This window comes from Lepus europaeus, chromosome 9, assembly GCF_033115175.1.
Source record: "Lepus europaeus isolate LE1 chromosome 9, mLepTim1.pri, whole genome shotgun sequence".
NCBI classification, from domain to species: domain Eukaryota; kingdom Metazoa; phylum Chordata; class Mammalia; order Lagomorpha; family Leporidae; genus Lepus; species Lepus europaeus.
In genome coordinates, this window is record NC_084835.1 from 12,843,321 (window position 1) to 12,864,362 (window position 21,042).

Genomic DNA, 21,042 nt, shown 5'->3' on the forward strand with positions numbered 1-21,042 from the left:
AACTCATCAAAATAAAAAACAAAAGAGGGAACAACACCACAGATTCTTCAGACACTTAAAAGATGATAAAGAAACAATATGAACAACTGTGTACCAGTAAATTTGTAAATTCAGATGAAACAGACAGTTTCCTTGAAAGACATGAACTATCAAAACTGATCCAAGAAGAAACAGAAATTTTGAATAACCCCAAATCAACTAAAGAAGCCGAGTTTGCCACTAAAAACCCTTCCACAAAGAAATCATTTAAAGAAAACTATTTCATAATTTAGAAAAGGGGGGGGGGGGGTCGGTGCTGTGGTATAGCGAGTAAAGCCACCACCTACAGTGCCGGCATCCCCTATGGGCACTGGTTCGCATCCCCTATGGGCTCTGGTTCGCATCCCCTATGGGCGCTGGTTCGAGTCCCGGCTGCTCCTGTTCTGATCCAGCTCTCTGCTATGGCCTGGGAAAGCACTGGAAGATGGCCGAAGTCCTTGGGACCCTGCACCTGCATGGGAGACCCAGAAGAAGCTCCTGGCTCCTGGCTTCGGATCAGCACAGCTTTGGCCGCTGTGGCCAGTTAGGGAATGATCCAGCAGAAGGAAGACTCGCGCGCTCTCTCTCTCTCTCTCTCTCTCTGCCTCTCCTTCTCTCTCTGTGTAACTCTGACTTTCAAATAAATAAATAAATCTTAAAAAAAAAAAAAGAAGGAACACTTTTAAACTAATTTTATGAGACAAGCATTATCCTGATACCAAAACAGACAAAAGCATAACAAGAAAAGATAACTATGGACCCAAATCCCTTATGAAAAAGTCTTTAACAAAATTCTAGCAAATTAAATACAGAAATATCAGAAAAAATAAAATGTATAATTTCTAGGTAGGACTTAACCCAGGAATACAAAGTTCGTATAATATCCAAAAGTCAACCGATATAATTCACTATATTAATACAACAAGAGGAGAAAGCTGCATTATAACTATTGAAAGATGCAGAAAAAGCACTTGAAAACCTTCAACACAGTTTCGCAATAAAAATTCTCAGCAAACTTGGGATAGAAGGAAATGTACTCGGTCTGATGATAAAACCTATCTGTAGGGTTTTGAAAGGTTATTTTTTTAGATTACAAGAACCCTATGCTTTTTGTAATGCTATTACAATTCAAACAGTGCCACTCAGAGACACCCAACAGAATGTACTTTTATACAGCAACATATTTGGTGTGTGTGTTTTAATAAAATGGAATCAGAATACATCCTTTATTCTATAATATATTTTCTCCGAAAGGCCATTTGGATATTATAACAGCAGTCACGGGCCATACAAAATGATCAATGTAAAAATAACCTGCTACAGATTGACTGAATTTCGAGTCCCTCCTGCGGTTGCCTTGGCAGGGCCAGAACGAATGATTTTGCAGCTCTCAGAGGACCTGTGGGCTGGATGCTCCCCACCCCTGCTCTGTAACTTGGTTTTTTAGACTTAAAAAGGGCAGTTTCAGGATCTCTGCAAAATTGGAAGGGAAGTACAGAGATTTCCCGGGACCGGCTGCCCCGCGGTCATAACCGCCCTCACTCCTGCCCCCCACCGCAGTAACTGCAGAGAGATGATGGAAAACGCCCTCTACCTGCGTAGTGGAGGCTGTGGGTGATTGTAGAGGCTTGTTAACCGACACGGACGCCGCTTCCGTTACTGCTGCCACTTTAAGTGATGGCCGGGCACTAATTCTCCCACGTGCTGGCACCTCTGTGTGCTGTATCACTGGGCGCCCGTTTGTGATGTGAGCAGTTTAAATTCAGATCCATCCTAGCCAGCTGCCCTTCCCAACGGGCTGCGTCAACTTTCACTCGCACCAGCCGTGTCCGAGAGAACCTGCTTGCTGTCGCCGTGGGACGGATGACGCGGTTCTTGTTATTTATGCAAATGGCTTTTGCCAATCTGCCCGATGAAAACTGGTGTCTCCTTAAGTTTCCACTTATTTGATCAGAAATGAGGGCACGCTTCCTTTTCAAATCTTTACTGACCATTCTATTCTTCTCGTGTGACTTGCCTGTTTTTCCATTGGGTTATTTGGCTTTTTCTAATTGATTTTTAGGAATGCTTTGCATATTATAGATGCTGGCTGTTACTTCATTATATACATGGCAAATACTATGTCGATCTATTGTTTGTCTTTTAAATTTGTTTGTAGTATGTTTTATGAGGCAGAAGTTGGAATTTTTGAATAGTTCAATAAATCAATCTTTTTTCTTTATAGCTTCTGCTTTCCTTGCAACACTTATGAAATTCCTTTGCACTCCAAGGTCACATATTTTATCTTGGTATGTAGTAAATTCCTGTGCTTCAACTGTGTCGGTGAGACTTGAATGCTGAAGTTAGGCGTTGGGTACAGAAATTTTTAAATATTATTTTATTTCACCTTTTGTGTACCTCAAATATTTTTCAGTTCTTCAAAGATTTAGTTATTTATTTGAAAGTCCGAGTTAACAGAGAGGCAGGAGAGACAAAGAAAGAGAGAAATCTTCCATCCACTGGTTCACTCCCCAAATGGCTGCAAACGGCTAGGGTTGGGCCAGCCCAAACTCAGGAGCTAGGAGCTTCTCTGGGTCTCCCACGTGGGCGCAGGGGCCCAGATTCTTGGGCCATCTTCTGCTGCTTTCCTAGATGCAATAGCAGAGAACTGGATAGGATGTGGAGCAGCCAGACTGGAAGCAGGGCCCATACAGGACACTGGCACAGCAGACCGCAGCTTAACCCGTTGCACCATCGTGCCGGCCCCTGCAATTTATTTTTTAGAAGTAATAAAGAGGGGGCCAGTGCTGTGGGGTATCAGGTAAAGCCTCTGCCTGCAGCGCCGGCATCCCATATGGGCGCTGGTTCAAGTCCCGGCTGCTCCACTTCGGATCCAGCTCTCTGCTATGGCCTGAGAAAGCAGTAGAAGACGGCCCAAGTCTTTGGGCCCCTGCACCCATGTGGGAGACCCGAAAGAAGCTCCTGGCTCCTGGCTTCAAATCAGTGCAGCTCCAGCCGTTGCGGCCGTCTAGGGAGTGGGCCAGTGACTGGAAGACCTCTCTCAGTGAGAGAGGGAGACAGACAGAAAGGTCTTCTTTTTCCGTTGGTTCACCCCCCAAATGGCTGCTATGGCCGGTGCGCTGAACCGATCCGAAGCCAGGAATCAGGTGCTTCCTCCTGATCTCTCATGCGGGTGCAGTGCCCAAGGACTTGGGTCATCCTCCACTGCTTTCCTGGGCCACAGCAGAGAGCTGGACTGGAAGAGGAGCAACTGGGACAGAATCCGGCACCCCGACCGGGACTAGAACCTGGGGTGCCAGCGCCGCAGGTGGAGGATTAGCCTATTGAGCCGCAGTGCCAGCCTGTAACTCTGACTTTCAAATAAATAAATAAATCTTTTAAAAAAAAAAGAAATAATAAAGAGGGGAATATTTAAATTTTTGATTATGTTATACTATCAGAAAAACTCCAAATCTGGCTGAAAAAAAAATCCCCCCTCCAATTTTTTAAAAATTAAAACATTGTTTAAAAATATTTTTTAATTGGAAAGTCAGTGAAATAGAGAAAGGGACAGACAGAGAGAGAGGGATCTTCCATCTGCTGGCCACTCCCCTAATGGTAGCAATGGTCAGCACTAGACCAGGCCAACGCTGGAAGCCAGGAGCTTCCTTTGGTTTCCCACAAAGGCAGCAGGGGCCCAAGCCCTTGAGCCATCCTCCACTGCCTTCTCAAGCCACTAGCAGGGAGCTGGATTGGAAGTGGAGCAGCCAGAACATGAAGCAGCGCCCATAAGGGCTGCTGGCATCACAGGCAGCTTTACCTGCTATAACAAAATGCCGGCACCCCAAAATGAAAACATTTAAAAAATTTTATTTGAAAGGTAGAAAAACATAGACAGAAACAGAATCTTCTGTCCACTGGTTCACTCTCCGTGTGCCTGCTACAGACAGGAGCCCAGAACCAAGTCTGGATCTCCTAGGTGGGTGGCAGGAACCCAGCTACTTGAACCACCATCTGCCACCTCCCAGGGTGTACAATACTAGCAGGAGCTAGAACAGGAAGCAGAGCCAAGACTCGAACCCGAGCACTCCAACATCCCAGGCAGCGTCTTCGCTTTCTGCCTTGGTTAGGAGCGCTGCACACACGTGGATCACACACAGCCTTTTGTGCCCGGCTCCAATCACATAGCATCTCCAAGCGGTCCCGAGTGTCAGGTCACTTCTGCAGCTGGATTGTATGGACAGCCCATCGAACGGACAGGCCACGCTTCGTTAACCCATTCAGCAGCTGATGGGCACTTGGGTTGTTTCCACTTCTTAGCCGTTATGATGAGTGCTGGGCACACACATTTTCCTGGGGCTGTGTTTTCATTTCTCTGGGTGGATACCTAGGACTGCACTGCCGGACCCCATGAGCGTTCAATGTCTTGCATTCCCTGGGATTCTCCCAGCAGCCTCTGGATGTGCGACCAACCGGAGCCCACATTCCTGGTCTCCAAATGCCGTCACATTCTCAGTGGCTGGGGTGGGGTTTAGGTTGTGGGCAGATCAGCTTGGGGTGAGGGAGGATGCAATTTGCCCTGTGACATGGGGAAAAAGGACAATAGGCCTCCAGTTGCTCTCTCGTCCAAGAGGAGGCTCATCTGTAAGTGCCACCGGGCAGCTGTGACAATCCCTGATTAAGTCGCCAGTGTGTTAGCCAAAAGCTACACTCCCCTGTGCAACGCCCCCTCCCTGCCTGGTCTCTATCCACTCCTAAGATAAGGGCCATCTGCCAAGGACCCTGCTGAACACCTGCCACTTACTGTACACGAGCCTGGAGTCAGGCCATGTCCTGGGATCCCTCCCGGCCTCACAGCAGCCCGAGAGGGCTCATCTGGGCCAGGTGAAGAACTGCACATGTCCTGACACTCCCCAGGAGGCCAAGGCCAGCGTTGCTCTTGAAGACCCCCAGGGGTCACCCCCTCAGTGTCTGTGCCCAAGTATTGCATTTGCAATGCTCTGTACAAACGTTGAGTGTGAAAATACAGAATGTGGAAATGTCTTACTGGCTTGTAAACACAATTAAAGTGAAATCATGGGCGCCAGTGTTGAGGCATAGCAGTTAAAGCTGCTGCTCCACTTCCAATCCAGCTCGCTGCTAATGGCCCAAACACCCCTGCTGGCGAGGTGGGAGACCGGGATCACACTCCTGGCTTCTGCCTGGCCCAGCCCATTCTGGGCCATCTGGGTCTCCCACGGAGGACACAAGCCTGCCGCCTCCCAGGGTGCCCACTCACAGGAAGCTGGCTCGGAAGCAGCAGAGCTGGGGCCTGAGCCAGGCACTCCAACGCGGCACGTGAGTGTCCTGGGCGACGGCTGAGCCGCTGCACCAAACGCCCCGCCCATGGCTTGCTTTCCTTTCTCTTGGCACCACTAGGGAGTTGGCATTGCTGTGTGGCGCTCTCCTGCATGGCTACAGTGATTCCTTCCTCCACACGGCTGTGCCACACCTGTGGGCCGTGTGCGGGCATGTTATCCGTGGGCCAGGTCATTTCTGTGGCTGTTGTGAGTCCTGTGGAACTGCCGAGCTGGTGCGCACATCTTTGCTACGGCGGCCACACCCCTGCCAAAGCATGGTCCCCAGCACACATGCCCACCAGCCACGTGTGGGCCGTCTGCTCTGGCGCCAGGCCTCCCTGCCGGCTTCAGGGCCCATCCACCCATCCTTGGGCTTCCTCCTGCGGCACGTGCATCTGGACGAAGGCTTCCCCACTTTGCCATGGGTGGGAGCCCCCTTAGGCGCACCTAGAGCTTTTTCACAGCCTTCGCAGGCGGGCTGTACCCTGCGCAGTGTTTCGAAAGCAAGGGCACACAGAAGCGCAAGGGGGAGGCCAGGCCCCCTGGCAGGGGCTGAAGCAAGAGGAGCTGATACTTGGATCCCGGCCAAGCAGGACCCTTGGTGTCGTCATGGTCCCCTGAGAGCCCCAGCCCCAGCCTGCATCACGCCGGACCAGGTCTGCAAAGCTCCAGAGACATACGAGGTCCCAATGCCACCTCCTGGGTCTGGTTAGGGTTAGTCCTCAGTCCGGCCCGCCCCCATCGCAGCTCTGCCTCACGGTCATGGTCATGGTCACGTCAGGACCTACCTCACAGGTGGATTCCCCTTCACAGCTGGGTTCCTGTGCATTCAGCCAATGGGAGCCCAGGAGGGTGGGAGGAAGGGGGCAGCCAGGGTCTTTCCGCTCAGCTCCGTCTCGGGTGGCGTCGCTGGCTGGCTCTCTCTGCTCTGTGGCTCCAGCTGCCACTGGACGTGGATGCTGCGCTTCTCTCTGCCCCTGGGGGAGGGAACAGCTTCCTGTTACTCAGTGCTGTGCTGCCTCTGCCCCTGTTTCAGCAGCTCTACCTCCTGCACAATCCTGTCCCCGAATTTAAGCATTCAATTACGTTTCCGACTTGCCAGTGGTTTCTGCTTTCCCGGCTGGGCCCTGGGGACCCCAGCCTCTTCTTATTATTATTAGAGGGAGGAGGGTGGACAGTGGACAAATACGGAAACTATGACAGGTGCCCTGCGGAAGATAGGACAGGGCTTCTTCCTAGAGGTGAGATCCAGCCTTGCAGGGTGGGGGGCAGAGAAGGGCCACTGGAGAGAGAGGCAGGACGGGCAGCCAGAGAGCAAAGGAAGCCAGCATGGACTGAGGGTCTGCTACTTTTACGCATGCGCCAGCCACCTCAGCCACGTCCGGTGTGGATCAATCTGGTGATCAGCTTCGCGGGAGCTGGCACATGGCGGGTGTTCAGAGCCAAAGGCTTTCAAATTAATACTGGTCGTTACAAGGACAGAGGGCTTTGTGGAAGAGGCTGCCAGGTAGTTTCCAAATCCATGCTTCCCTCTCTCCCTAGGATTTTAGCTGAATGCGCGGCCATGGCCCTGGACCACGACATGTTCTGGATCTTAAGCAGTCACTCCTGGAAGGGCAAGGGTGCTGCCTCCATCTTGTTAGGGAGCTGCAGGAAGCTGGAGATCAGCCCCACACCTGACCGCTGGCTCCAAGGCTGCTGGTTCTTCCCAGCCGCTGCCTGGAGACGGCAGGGTCTCTAGGAACTATCTGCAGCCTGCAGTCACCCACAGCTGACCGGGAGAGACTCTGGGAAGGCAGCACGTTGGAGACCTGAGGTCTATCCATCCAGGAGCCATGTGCCTTCAGGGCTAACAGGAACAAGTGCAAACGTCCTGGGGTGGCCACGTGCCAGCTCTGTCCGAGAAACAGGAAGGAAGCCAACTGGGCTGGAGTGGAGCAAAGTGAATGGAGTGAGATCAAAGAGGCAGTGAGTGATCAGCTCATGCGGGTTCCTGAGTGAGCCCGGCACTGCGGGAGGGTGTGCAGCCTCAGGTCTGCACAGGACCCCTCTGGCTGCTGGCTTTGGGGATGCCAGGAGACTCCCAGGGAGGAGGCTATGGCAGGAACCCCGGGGAGAGCTGATGGCAGTGTGGGCCGGGGTGGCCCCAGTGCTGATGGTGGGAAGTGGTGAGACGCGGGAATGGCAGATGTCTGGGGGGGTGCAAGAAGGGCAGGGGAGGGCCCACATGCCAACATAAGTGATTCCAGAACATTTTTTTCTCCTTAATAGTCGCCACATTATTTCCATGGGACTCAGAACACACGTAACCAGCCCTTGGTACGCTTCATCTGGGGAGTAATACAAAGTTTGCCTCTTGGAAATAATTTGTAGTCTAAAGACACGCACTGATAGAAAGAAAAAGAGCCAGGAAGCCACACAGGGGATCCAGAGACATGACGGAAACATCGATAGATACTGATGGAAACTCGGGGGCGCTGCGCCCCGACCCCTGCGCTCCCCACTCGCCCTGTGGCTGCGCCCTCCTCCCAGCCATGGTGGGGGGCTCCTGTCGACCTCACTGAGCTGCTGTGCCCTCTGGCCTTGGCACGTGCTCTTCCTTCTCGCGGAATCTTGTTTTGCAAGATTGTCGTCAGTCATTTCAGTTTTCACATGGAAATTTGTAACCCATCTGGAATGTGTTTGAAGGTCTATGAGATGTCCAGCTTTACTGCCCTGCACATGGCCTTCCTGGTGCCAGCAGGGACCTGCCCGCCCACCTCCTCCCTCCAAGTGAAGCAGCACCTTTGTCACACAGCACACGCTCACAGATACCCGCATCTACCACCTGCTCACAGGCACCGGGGCCTATTTTCACATTCTCCATCCTTTCCATTGTCTATGTCTCTGCCAGTGCCATATTGATTTGATTATAGTGGCTTTAGAGTGCCTTCTTATTTCCGGTAAGGCAAAACCCCCACGCTATTCTTTTTCCAATTTTCCTTGGTTATTCTTGGGCATTTATTCTGCCACATAATCTTTGAGGTCACTTTATCCAGTTTTTTTTTTTTTTTTAATTGTCCTCTTGGTATTCAATTTGAATTACATTACATTTAAATGGAAAATATGGGAGAACTGACATTTCCTAAGTTTCCCAATCCAAGATCTTGTCCTGATCTTGTTTTAAAATCTTCTAGAAGGTTTAATCCCATTTGTGTTTCCATGCTTTTACTTCGTTTCCATAAACAACATATTCTTGGTTAAAATTCTACCAGTCCTCTCTCCGACGGTGACATCACATCCCTTGCACCTCTCCACACAGACACACACCATGTCACTGCCACACGATTTCTCTTTTGAAGATGTGCCACCACCTGTTTCTCCAGCACCCAGAGATGGGCCAGCAGCCTGGGTCCAAAGTTCCTTTCTTTAGTTTGTTTGTTTGAAAGTTTATTTATTTTCATCTACTTGAAAGGCAGAGAAACATAGACAATGAGAAAGAGAGAGAGAGAGAGAGCTCTTCCATCTGCTGGTTCACTCCCCAACTGGCCACAATAGCCAGGGCTGCAGCAGGCAGGAGCCAGGAACCAGAAATTCCCTCTGGGTCTCCCATAGGGGTGGCCAGGAGCCCAGGTACTTGAGCCATCCTGTGTACCTCCTAGGCAAACTAGCAGGAAGCTGGATGGGACGCCCAGCAGCCGGAACCAGAACTTCCATACGGGACATAGGTGTTCTGAGTGGGAGTTTAACCTGCCGCACCAAATGCCTGCCCCAAATTTATTCATTGCAAAGTTTTTGCTTTGGATTTTAACCTTTGAACATAGAGGCTATATATGTAACATGTATGTGTGTGTGTGTATGTACCTACCGACCTCTATCTATATAATTTCAACACTCATCAAAGGGGACACAGGCACATCTTCCTCCCACCCAGGCCCAGGGCCTTTTGTAGATTTCAACCACTGTTACCGGCGCCTCTGCTTTTCTATCAAGAGAGTTCGTGTAAATACGTCAGCAACCATTTGTGCATCTCTCCTTCGACCATTCGTCAGAGGACGGCACCCCTCGCGCCTGTGCTTTCACGCCAGTCCTGTCTTCCCAACACCCTGCGTCAGCACACAGGGCACCCGCCCTCCTGCTCCACACTAGCGTCCCCTGCCCCTCCACACGAACGGCTCCTTTCCCATCTTTGGCCACAGTCTCGGAGCTCCTGCTGCATTTCGCAGATGTAACAGCACATCCAACCAAGTTCCATAATTGAACTCCTTTCTCAAAGGGGCTGGTGCTGTGGTGTAGCGGGTAAAGCCGCTGCTTGCAGTGCCAGCATCCCATATGGGCGCCGGTTTGAGTCCTGGCTGCTCCTCTTCTGATCCAGCTCTCTGCTTTGGGCTGAGAAAGCAGTATCAGATGGCCCAGGCACTTGGGCCCCTGCATCCATGTGGGAGACCCAGAGGAGGCTCCTGGCTCCTGCCTTCGAATTGGTGCAGCTCCAGACATTTGATGGAAGACCTCTCTCTCTCTCTCTCTCTGACTCTGCCTCTAACTCTGCCTTTCAAATAAATAAATAAATCTTAAAAAAAAAAAAAAAAAAGACAACAGTTCCGAAAGTTTGACAACGTCTCGTTGCCCACCCACTGGGAGTGTGCCAGTGGACGCCCCCACCAGCCGGTGCAGCTCTGGCCATTGCGGCCATCTGGGGAGTGAACCAGTGGATGGAAGACCTCTCTCTCTCTCTCTGTCTCTCCCTCTGTCGGTCTGTAACTCTGCCTCTCAAATAAATTAAAAAAAAAAAAGCTTGCATTCCACATCAGTAAGTATAGGTTCTTTGCCCTTGGAATTCTTATCATTTGTGATCGGTTATTGATCTGGGTCGTGAGTCAGGTCTGGTTCCTCCACTCTACTGACTGCTCCACTGGGGCTGTACCCTTGGAGGTCCTTACAGTGTGGCCTAGCATGTTATTTAAAAATGCTGCTTGGATTAATTATTTAATTAATTAATATTTTACAGGATCTGGAGGGAGAAAGACATTATATGTTCTACTAACAGATGTGGGGGAGAAAGCCTGAACCAACCCAGCCACAGTACCCAGGGTCTCCATGAGGGACACAGTCCCTACCCCGGGGCCAGAGGTGTGTGGCTGGGGACCTGGGGCACCGGCTCCAGGGGTTGGGGCCACAGAATCCAGCCTTCTGTTGTGATACAGGAATGCAGGTCCAGCATAGTCAATCTTACCATGTTTAAAGAAGATTATTTATTTGTTTATTTGAAAGGCAGAATTAGAGAGAGAGAAATGGAGAGAGATTTTCCACCTACTGGTTCACTCCCCAAATGGCTGCAATGGCTGGGGCTGGGCCAGACTGAAGCCAGGAGCCAGGAGCTCCATCTGGGTCTCCCATGTGAGTGGCAGGGGTCTAAGTAAGTACTCAGGCCATCATCTGCTGCCTTTTCAGGCACACTGGAAGCTGGGCCAGCAATGGAGCACCCAGGACTCAAACCAGTGCTCCTGTGGTATGCAGTGGCTTAATGTGAGGCACCACTACGCCGGCCCTCAATCTTATCAATTTTTTTAAGAGAAGCTGAAAATGCAGTCTGTACTTGAAGCTGCACTTGACAATGTTGGCATAGGCCCCTGAGACTCAGGCCGCCAATCTGCAGAGCCTGGGCTCCGAACTCTATCGATCCTCGCTCGTGCCTCACTCTCACAGCAGTCCTGGAGCCTGAGGCTCCGAGTGAAGCAGGAATCTGCTTTCGGCCTCCACCAAGGCAGGGCCGTGTGTGCGGTGTGGACGGGAGTGGAGGCCCGAGGCCCCTTCTGAGCTCTCCCATGAGAGAATTCCAGGGGAGAATCAGTCGGGGCATTTCTCAGGAGCGCTTGGCCAAGGCCTTTCCCAGGGTTCGTCCCAAGCCTGTCTGGGCAGGGTGAAGCTTGGCCTGGCGCCCACTGAGCCCCTTGCAGTACAGAGCCGGGCAGGCCGAGCTCACCTCGAAGCCCAGCCAGCCTGCCGCGTCTCTGCTCTCTACGGTTTGCTGTCCGTGCCCATGCACAGCAATTAATCATCACGGCCGAATAACAAGCCTGGGATAATTATCTTGTATTATGAGTGACATCTCGCCCCAGGGAGGCCGCGGCTGCCTGAGAGCTGGCCGCCAAGTGTTCTCTGCCTCTGGGAGCGTGGCAGGTGCAGAGGTACGGAGGGTCCTACGTGGCTCGCTGGGGTGGCTTGGTGGGGCCAGGCACAGCAGGACAAAGGCAGGGGAGATGGTAGGAGCCTGGCACTCAGGGCAGACATAGGCAACCCCCCCCCCCCCGGGGAGGGGGCAATTCCACCTGTTTTGAGATGGGATAGAAGGCCGCTACCTTTGGGCAAGGAAGGGCCACTACATAGGTTTGGCTTTTATTCTAAATTCAAGGGGATGCATTCTCAGAAATGATTCACTGCCAAGTAGGCTGTGGCATTTGGCAGATGCCCCCTCCTCTAGAATTTCCTGCTCATCCATCCATCCTTTCAACACGCACCTTTGGAGCACCTACTGTGTGCCCGTCTAGCCCTGGGAACACTGCAGTGACCAAACAAAGCCCCTATGCCCCGGAGAGCCCTATGCCCCGGAGGAAGGGCCCCCCCAATCCTCGCCCCAGGTTGCCGCTCTCGCACCCCCCGACTCCGGGCGCCCGCGGCCGCCAGGTGGCGCTCTGGGCCTGCGCATGGGCCGCGGCCCGGCCTGGGGAGGGGTGGGGGGGGTGGTCTTGGGGCTGAGACCCGACCCTAGCGGGGGAGGGGCGGCCGGGAGGGGGGCGGGGCCCGCGCCGCAGGTTGTGTGACTTTGGGTTTGACCTGCCTGGAGATGAGCTAATCCCGCCGTATAATAGACTCGCGGGAGATAGGGAAAATGGCTGCGGCGCTATCTGCGTCGCCATGGGGACCATCGCGCGCGCACGGGCGGGGCGCGAGCCTGGAAAAATACAGCCTTTGTCGGCGGCGCGTGTCACTCACGGCGCAGGGACCCCGGGCGGCGGGGCTCGGGGCCTGCGGAGCCCCAGCGGGAAGGCGCTGGCGCCAGGGCCCTGGGGCAGCCGCATACCCGGGCGACTCCCCTGCACCCCCAGTTTTCTACCCCAGCGCTCGGCTTACACCGCACACGGCCCTCGGCCGCCCCGGCGTCTGTCACACTGCCGGCTTTGAGGCTACACGCGCAGGCACAAGGGCGGACCCCCGACGGCCCCTCCTCGGCCCCCGGCAGTGCACCTGGGCAGAGAGGTACCCGAGGCCACAAATGTCCTCATACAGTCCCACGCACAGCCCAGAGAAAGGCTCTACCTGTCAGGAAGTTTGACCCCGTGGACCCACCGCAGACGCACGTGCACGTGGGAGTGCCGGCTCCCCAAACACATGGTGGGGCGCGGCCGCCCGCCTGTGCACAGCGTACTCGCTTCCCCCGGCCGGCACCCTTCAACCGCCTGCTCAGCGCGGGCGCTCGCACCCGCGCCCCTGTGCACCCGCGTCTCCCCTCCCTGGGACGCCCGTGCACCCGGCGTGCCCGCTCGGACAGCCACACCGGCCCCGGGCACACACGTCCACTACGGGGGAGCCCCTGGGCGCGCATTCGCTGCCCGCTTGTCTGATACTCGCGCGCGCGCACCCCCCACAGCCTTGCTTGCTCGGTGCCCACGCACCGGCACGCCCACAAGTGCATCCAAACCCGTCGGGCACACCCGAGGGCGCACACACTCGGCGGCGCGGGCCCCGGGGCGCCCGGCGTGCCCCCCGCGGACGGCTATCTGCCGGCCCATCAGCTCGCGGATCTGCGGTGGTAAATGATGCATTCGATGGCGGGCGCATTTGTTGTGCGCGCTCTGAAAGGGCTCCGATAATCTGGAAGGCAGAGATAAGGAACACCATTTATTCCGCGGCACTTTGGAAACAATTCCCAGCCCTGTACAACCCCATTCTCGGGCAGCCTCCGGGAGCCGGGCAGATAACGATTGGCTATTCATTATCTTCGCCGGGAACAAAGATTAGCCGGCCGAGATGAAAAATTACCCCGGACAGCGGCGCAGCCCCGCGCGGACCCCCCTGCCCGCCGCTGCCGCCGCCGCGGCCGGCCCGCGGGCTCCGCGCTCACGCCCTGCCCCTGCCGGCCGCCGCCTGGCGCTCAGCTCCCCCGGCTCTCCTTCGGGCTCAGCGGTCCGGGGTCCCCCTCTCAGGCCGGCCAGGCCGCCCAGCCCTCGCTCTTTTGTCTCCCGACTCTGGACTCCCGGCCTTTTCGGCCTCTGCCCCTTCCCTCTGAGCACTGGCAGCCGCTCGGGGGTTCTCTACCCCTCTGTATTTTTCGTCCTGGCTCGCTCTCTCCTCTGTCTCTCTCCGGTCAGCAGTCCTGTTCCCTTAATCCCATCTCTCTGACCCTTCTGCCACTTTCTGGTTGTTTGTCCCCGAGTGTCTCCAATCCTGACCCCCGTTCCCACCAGTACTTTTGTTCTCTGTCACTACTGCTGTTTGGGGGAAAAAAAAAATCTGTCCTTGGGTCTCTCTGGGTGGCTCCATCCCTCTCACCTCAGAGGTCCCCACTTCTCTGGGTGTCATGCTGGGTGCCCATCAAACCCGGCCCCTGGCCGCATACCCAAGATGGGTAGACTCTTGCCAGCTCTAGCCTGGTCAGCCCAGCCCAATAACTGGCAGACAGCAGGTGCAATTTGGGGGGAGGGGTGGATGCAAGGTCAGGAACCCCCCCCTCCCGCCAAGGAAAGGAGGCCCCATAGACACCAGGGCCCTCCTGGCTTGGGAACGGGCTAGGGGGTTGGCTTGGCCGGCCCTCCCTTATGAGGGGGGTGCCTTGGGAGCGGGTGGTCCCAGCGAGGCCACCTCATTACAGCAGTTATTCAGCATGGCGCTGGCGACAGCAGATAAGCCTTATCAGCTCATCTTCCCCTCCCACAGACAGACAGAAAGTGCCCGCACAAATGGCACCCCGGAGCTCCGCTGGCGGGCTGCCCTGCTGGTGAGAAAGGGTGCCGGCGGCTGGTGATCCCAGGGGATGCACCCACGGTGTGTCACCCAGGAACGGACTCCTCCACAGACCACAAACACAGGTAGAGAAATACACCCGGTTCAGAGACACAGCCATCTGTACAGACGCCCAGACCACAGCCAGCCATCCCTGCACACATCAATTCACACCCAGGGTCATGCGCAGATGTTCAGACACACTTGTACACATCTCCCCTTCCCTGCCACCAGTTCAAAGTCACACTGACACACACCCATACCTATGCTGTTAAAGACAGATGTACACATGGGCTAATGCTTGTCCAGATACAAACACCGTCCCCCCAGACAGTTATCAATTAGTAAGTAGAATCATACGTGGCTATCCAGACACACACATGCGGACACAGCCAGGAATATACTAGCAAAGAGAGACGCAGCAGTATGTGCCTAGATACATGTGCACATGTGTAGCAAAAACACCAGTTCAAGGACACAGGGTGCCCCCTCGCTGCTCCACACACAGACACACGCATTTACACACAAACACTTGGAAATACCCACTCCCCATGACATGATTCTTGGACACGATGATCCCATAGATACACAGGCACCGGGTCACACACCCAGTCCCACAGTTCCTTTGTGCGGTCTGGGGTCAAGCTCCAGTGCTCTATACACAAAGCCTGAGGAACTCACGAGGAGAAATGGACACAGTGACACATGTGGCAGGCACTGCGTTGTGCTCATGGGCACAGGTATTAACCACATGCACGAAGCCTATACATAACACCTATCAGTGCCATCCCCACTAGATTTCCAGAAAGACCACAGACAGCAGGTGCCACGGGGTGGGGTGAGGTGGGGGACACAGGCACACTCTTCTCTGGGGGCACACCTGAGCACCCAACTGTGGACCCTCGGACACCTGAGTACTTTCAAAGCGAAGCACTTTCTCTTCTGGCCCAAGATCCCCAGGTCATTTTTCTCTCTCCCTGGGCAGCTGGAATGGGATTCTGAAATTCCTGGTAGGGACTCCCACCCTCGCCCCCTGCCTCAGCCTCTTCAGAACAAGCCCTCGGCATCCCGCTCCCTCCAGTGTGGGGATCTGCCTGGGAAGCTCCACTCCTAAGACGCCCATGCCCGCTCTGGAATTGGGAATTGGAGTGGAGGTGGGGAGGGAGAGGGGGTGGGTCTACACTTAGCCAAACTGGCCTGGGAGCCAGGGAGTTGTGCGGGTACCAGAGTGTGGAGCTACCTCTTGAGTGTGCTGATGCCCAGATGGCCTGTCCAGGGACCTTAACCCAGCACCAGCTGTGTGTACAGATGTGTGCGTGTCCGTGAGGGCATCAGTGCTCGGTACCCACGGTTCGCAAGGGTCCTGGGAGAGTCTCAGGACAGAGACTCCCGGAAAGCAGGGGCGCGCGCTGGCGCTCCGGACTGGACCGGAGTGACCTGGGGCGTGGAGGAGCGGACGAGTGCTCCCCGCGTGCTCCGAGGCCCGCGGGCGGCCAGCCTAGCGGCTGGACGGGGCATCCTCCTGCCCTCCTGCGGCGCTCCCGCCCCCTCAAAGTGATGTCGAAATAAAAAGCTGCGGCCAGGGGGGAGGGAGAGGCGGTGAGAGCGCGAGTGAGACTGCAAGGCCAGCGCCTCTGGGGTTCGCCGCTCAGGTCTCTATCTCCTGCCTGCCGTCACCCCCACCCTCGCCGACCAACAGCGCCCAGCAGGCGGACAAAAGCGGCCCGCTGCGCGCTATGCGGCCCCTCGGCTCGCTGGCCCAGCGCTGCTGGTGAGCGCCGCCATCCCGCGCCCGGGCGCCCCGGCCCGCCTAAGCCACGCACCGCACCGTGCTCCTAGCTCCGCTCCGGCCCTGTCCGCCCGGGGGCGCCGCCCACCGCACCGCGCTCGGTAAGTTCTCTCCACTCCACCCGGCTGGCCCGGCCCCGGCCTTTCCCGTCCCCCCGCTCTGCCCGCTGGGCGCCCAAATCGGACGGTCCATTTGGCCCTGTGGTTTCCGTATTTGGGGCTCGCCTTGGCCCTGCTAGCGACTGGCACTCCCGGGCACAGGGACCTATGCCCAGGGAGAATACTCGGGGCCCTGGGGCCAGGAGGCCTGCCTCGGGCCTCCTGCCTGGCCATTTCTCCGAGCCCCAAGCCGACAGCCCTAGGCATTTCCAGAGCCTCGAAAAGCTTCCCCCCTCCCGGTCCCCGAGCAGGAGCCTTTGTCTCCTCCACCCCCCATCCCGGGGCTGCCGAGGCGGATGCGCCCGAGCCGGGCAGCGGAGCGGCGGCTGCACCTGCCGGCCAGTCCCGTGCGCCGGCTTTGCGCGGCTTAACCCGGCTCGCTCCTGCTTGCGCCCCCGCGCGCCGTCCTTTATCCTTGTGAGGCTGGGGTCCGGGTGGGGGAGAGCACCGGGTCTGGAAGGCTCCCCCCTGCCTCAAGCCGGAGTCGGAATCCGTTTAGTGGGATTTCAATAAGAATGGGGCCGCCCGGATTCCGGGATCTGCCGCCGGGAAGGCGTGGATGGCGTTTTGGCTGCGTCTGGACGCGGGGGCATTTAGAATCCTTCGGCGGTAGCCAGGCTGGAACTCCGGGTTGCCCCAACCGCGAGGGGAAAGGCCCCGCGTTCAGGGGGCTCGGGTGTGGCGGCGGCTCCTTTACCGGAAAACAAGGAAGGAAATTCGTTGTTTTGGAAAAAGCCACGTCTCCCCGGGTCGAGAACGCCCGGCGGTGACGAGCTTGGGGGGGGGGGGTGTCTACGCAGGCACCTCGCGTTGGGATTCGTTTACCAACAGGCGAGATTCGAGAACCAGGTAGGGCCAGAGCGTCTGCCCAGGCGTCTGGAGAGCGTTTCCCCAGCAGGGCTCACAAATTGCAAACAAATTGCGTTTAACAAAACGCATTTACCAGTTGACAAGCCGCGGGCCGCCGGGGGCTCAGCGTAAACCAAAGCTGTTGGTGGAGGAGGGAGGAACGCGGCGTGATCCACCGCGGCTGTAACCCAGTAAAAAAGGGGGCGACTGGAATCTCCCAGGCGCCTTGCCACAAGGGGCCGGGACTTCTGGAACCTGGGAACGGGTGTCTGCCATGCCAAACGACTCAAGGTACCAAGGGCTGGGAGCCTCACCCGGAGGCTGGGGGAGATGGGGTCTTTTGATTGGGGGTGAGGGTCGAGCTGGACTTGGGCCCCAAAGAGCAGCAAGGACTGTTAGGGAAAGTCTCCCCTTGAGGACCCTTTTGGAGGCAAAGCTGCTGGCAGACAGAGCAGATCTAAGATCTCCAAGAGGGATTCTGGCCCTCTCTTGCTGGGGTGCCCCCACCTTCTCCTTCACAGCCCTCAAGGCTTTTTGGAGTGTGAGTTGGGGGCCGCTAGGTTGTGGATTAAACGTCCCCGTGGAGGGCAGCCTCTTGGCTAACCGCCCCTCCACTGCAGGCCAATTAGCCAGCCCGAGCAAAAGGCGAGAAGAATTAGGCTTCAAAGAGGGCAAACTTAGGGTCCCAGAGGGCCGCCTGGATGAGCAAAGTTTAAACAAAGGGCATAGAAGGGAGGGCAGCTCTGAGCAGGGGAGACCTGGGCAGTCGTGGGTGCGGTGCGCCAGAACCAGGCTCCCGGCACCAGGTACCCGCAGCTTGCAGGCAAAGCGTCCGAGGCCGTCCCTCTGCCTGTCGGGCTGGGATTCCAGCATCACTTCAAACGGGTCGTTAGGAAATTCGGTTTCGAGGCCGATCTTCCCCAACAAGAAATCTTGCTCCCAGGCAAGGAAAACGGCAGTTTCTTAGTGCGATCAAAGGCAACCGCCGGCATTTTCAGCTACTCTCGGGAGCGAGCAAAAAATCGAAGAGGGGACCGTGCCCCTCCAACGGTGTTCTGGGCACCCCAAAGCCCGACTCGGTCAACGGAAATAAATCTGTTCCCAGCAGGCCTGCAGCGCAGCCCTAGATGGAGCTGGTCCTGGGGGCTGCCCCAGCCCTCCCGGGACGTGGGCTTGTTTGTGGCCGAAGCAGGAGAGGCTCCCGCTGGTGTCGGTCGGTCTGACTCCCACATATCCAGGAGCGCAGACCCTCCTTTGCGCGCAGCTCGGAGCGGTTTCTCTCTCCCAAGCGGGTTCGTTCCTACCGGAGAACGCAGCAGTCCCGCGTCCAACGCAGGAGCTCCCGCGGAGGCGGAGGCGCGGCCCAGCCAGCAGCCTGCCCGCGGAGTCGCCAAAGCACCCCCGGGAGCGCCCGAGGGACCTGGCGGGACGCCCCCGTCCCCGTCCCTCTCTACGTCCAGGTCGCGCGGGCAGGGAGGTCGGTGCGGGTCTCCCGAGGCCTCTGCCCAAGCACTGCTTCACCGCCCCGCTAAGCCCCTCTGCGCGGCGATTTTCTGAGCTGCCGAGCGGGGTAATTAAATCCCCTGGCCTGCCGTCCGCTCCGCGCCAGGCGGGCGGGCAGCGCAGGGCTTCCGCTCGGGCAGGGGACCCAGCCGGACTGGCCACCTCTACGCCCGCGGGGGCCAGGACGCTGCCCCGGAGAGGCTGAGTTCGAAGCGCAGACTCCGCAGACACACCTTGAGCTTTTTTTTTTTTTTTTTTTTTTTTAAAGCGCGCCTTTGGCAGAAAAAGGCGAATTACCTGCTTTGTCGAGGGCCCTGCGCGGCCACTTCCCTGCGATCTGCGGCGCTGGTCGCTGCCGGCCGAGAAGCTTCCGCTCGGCTCCGGCGTTCCCGGCCCCGCGACCGGCTGACAGCGGCCGCTCGGCCTCGCGCGGGGTCCGGGGTTCGAGCTCCGCGAGCGGCCGTGCCCAGCGCGGGGTATCTCCCGGGCCGCGGCGTCCTGGAGAGGCTCCGGTAGGCTCCGTGGCGATCTCACGTTACGCGCTGCTGGAGGATGGCGAGCGAAAGGCCAGGAGAAGTTAGAAACGCTCGCGAGGCCGCCGGCCCGGCCCTCCCGCGCCGCTAGCGGGCACCGCTCACCTGCCCCGCCCGGCCGCAGAGGCCCGGCTCCCGAGGCCTGTGGCGCTCCCGCTCCCGGGTCCCGCGCGCTTTCCCGGGCGGACGCCGGCCCCCTCTCCTGGGGAGCGCAGTTCCGGGCTGGCCCGGCCCTGCGCGCCCCGGAGTGGAGAGGAACGGGAGGAGCAGCGGGTCCCCGAGGACCCAAGACGCGCCGGTTCCCAGCCCAATGCGCCTCCGCCCTCCCCCCCCCCCCAGCCCCCACGCCTTTACCTGCGCCGGGGACCGGACAAACGGACGCCAGACGCAGAGGCCGGGGGAGGCCCTAGCCAGGGCCCGCGCCCCCCTGGGCGCTGCCCCGAGCTGGCCTGGCAGGAGGTGACGGGGGCGCGCCGGCGGAGCTGGGCCCGGCTGGGCGCCCCCCGAGCCGAGGGGACCGAGGGCTTTCCTCCCTCCTCAGATTATTAAAAAGTTCATTTCCTGGCGAATCGGGTGACGTCAGGGGCCCGGCGTCGCGGTGGCGGGGCCGCCCGGCCGGAGAAGCCGCCTCCAGTTACCCAATTACCGACTGTCAATCCTGCCGCCCCTCCCCCAGCCTCCCGGGGGTGGCCCAGACCCCAGCCCTCCCCAGCACCGGACCCACCTGGGATCCCTCTGGACTTGTGCACTGCGAGCGCTGTGCCCAGCGAGGGGACAGTGGCTGGAGGCCGTCGGTGCCTCCCCCGGCAACCCGCACCTGTCCAGGCTCCCCCCCAGGTGTGCGCCTGGCACACCCCATCCTCGGTGTGAGGCTCCCTCCGAGCCCTCGTCTCCCCAATCCGAACAACCGAGGGTGGGGGAAGCAAAGACCTCGGTGCGTCCGGCCCCCTCGACCCACGCAGCGGGCCTGGGGGCGGGAGGTGTGCGGAGGGCGACTCCAGGTGACTCAGGGGACAGAGTCCTAAGGCCACCTCCGCCCCATCCCCTGGGTCCGCCTCAGGGACCCGCGGGAGGAAAAAAATGCCTTCTCCTGCCCGAGGCGTCTCCCTCGAGCCCGCGCCGGCGCCAGGGCCGGCTCCACCGCCTCGCCCCGGGCAGTTCGGCCGGGGGGTCTGCGAAGGCCACGCCCGGGGAGGGGACACCGCCTCCCCCTCTCTGGAGCCGCCGGCCTGGCCACCTCCCCCCCGGTCAAGCATAGCCCCGAGCGGCCGCGTACTTGGGGCCCAGGTGCCTTCTAGGCCCTCGGCTCCGGCTGTCCCGCAGCGGCCCTCGGAGCCCTCCCACCCGCCGCCCAGCCAGCGCCCGAGTTGGGAGAAGGAGCGGTCAGGCTGGGAGCTGGACTCGGACTGACCGCGACCCGCGGTAAAGGAGGTGGGGCTTCCTCCAAGAGAGCGCAGGGGCCGGGGTCCCGGGCACAGGACCCCGGGGCTCCAGGGGAGGGAGAGGGGGAGGCCGGCTTGGTGCTTAGTGACCGGGAGGGGCCAGCGGTCGCAGGACACCGAGAGCCCGCAGGAAGGGGCGCAGGGGCCGGCCGGGGGCGAGGGTCCCGGGCGGCGTTGGCAGCAGGGGCCGCCGGGAGGGCGCTGGGAGGGGGCCCGCCGGCGGAGGGGGCCGGCCGCGGGTCAGTCCGGCGGTCCGCGGCCCGGGAGTTTCGGGCGCAGCCAATGGGGGGCGGAGGCTGGGCGGCGCGCCGCGCTGATTGGCTGGCGCTGGCTTCTTAGGCGTGCGCGGCCCCCGCTTCATGTCTGTGCAGGAGTCGGCAGCTGGCGCCAGGGCGGCCGGAGGATGCCGAGGGGCCGGAGCCGGGCGGGCCCGAGGCCGAGGCGCGCGCTGCC

The 21,042-nt window shown here is 58.2% G+C and overlaps 1 protein-coding gene across 1 annotated transcript in view; it reads right to left on the reverse strand.

The window, feature by feature from the left end:
* LOC133766211 (collagen alpha-1(I) chain-like) overlaps positions 1-20,950 on the reverse strand; it is a 34,329-nt gene extending 13,379 nt beyond the window's left edge. Inside the window, exons 1-4 of the mRNA XM_062199931.1 lie at positions 20,707-20,950; positions 19,872-20,588; positions 18,912-19,159; positions 6,125-6,313 (exon numbers count right to left, since the gene is read on the reverse strand). Of these exons, the coding sequence (XP_062055915.1) occupies positions 6,125-6,313; positions 18,912-19,159; positions 19,872-20,588; positions 20,707-20,950 (1,398 nt within the window). The remainder of the gene's footprint in view (positions 1-6,124; positions 6,314-18,911; positions 19,160-19,871; positions 20,589-20,706) is intronic.
* Positions 20,951-21,042: the final 92 nt, after the last annotated feature.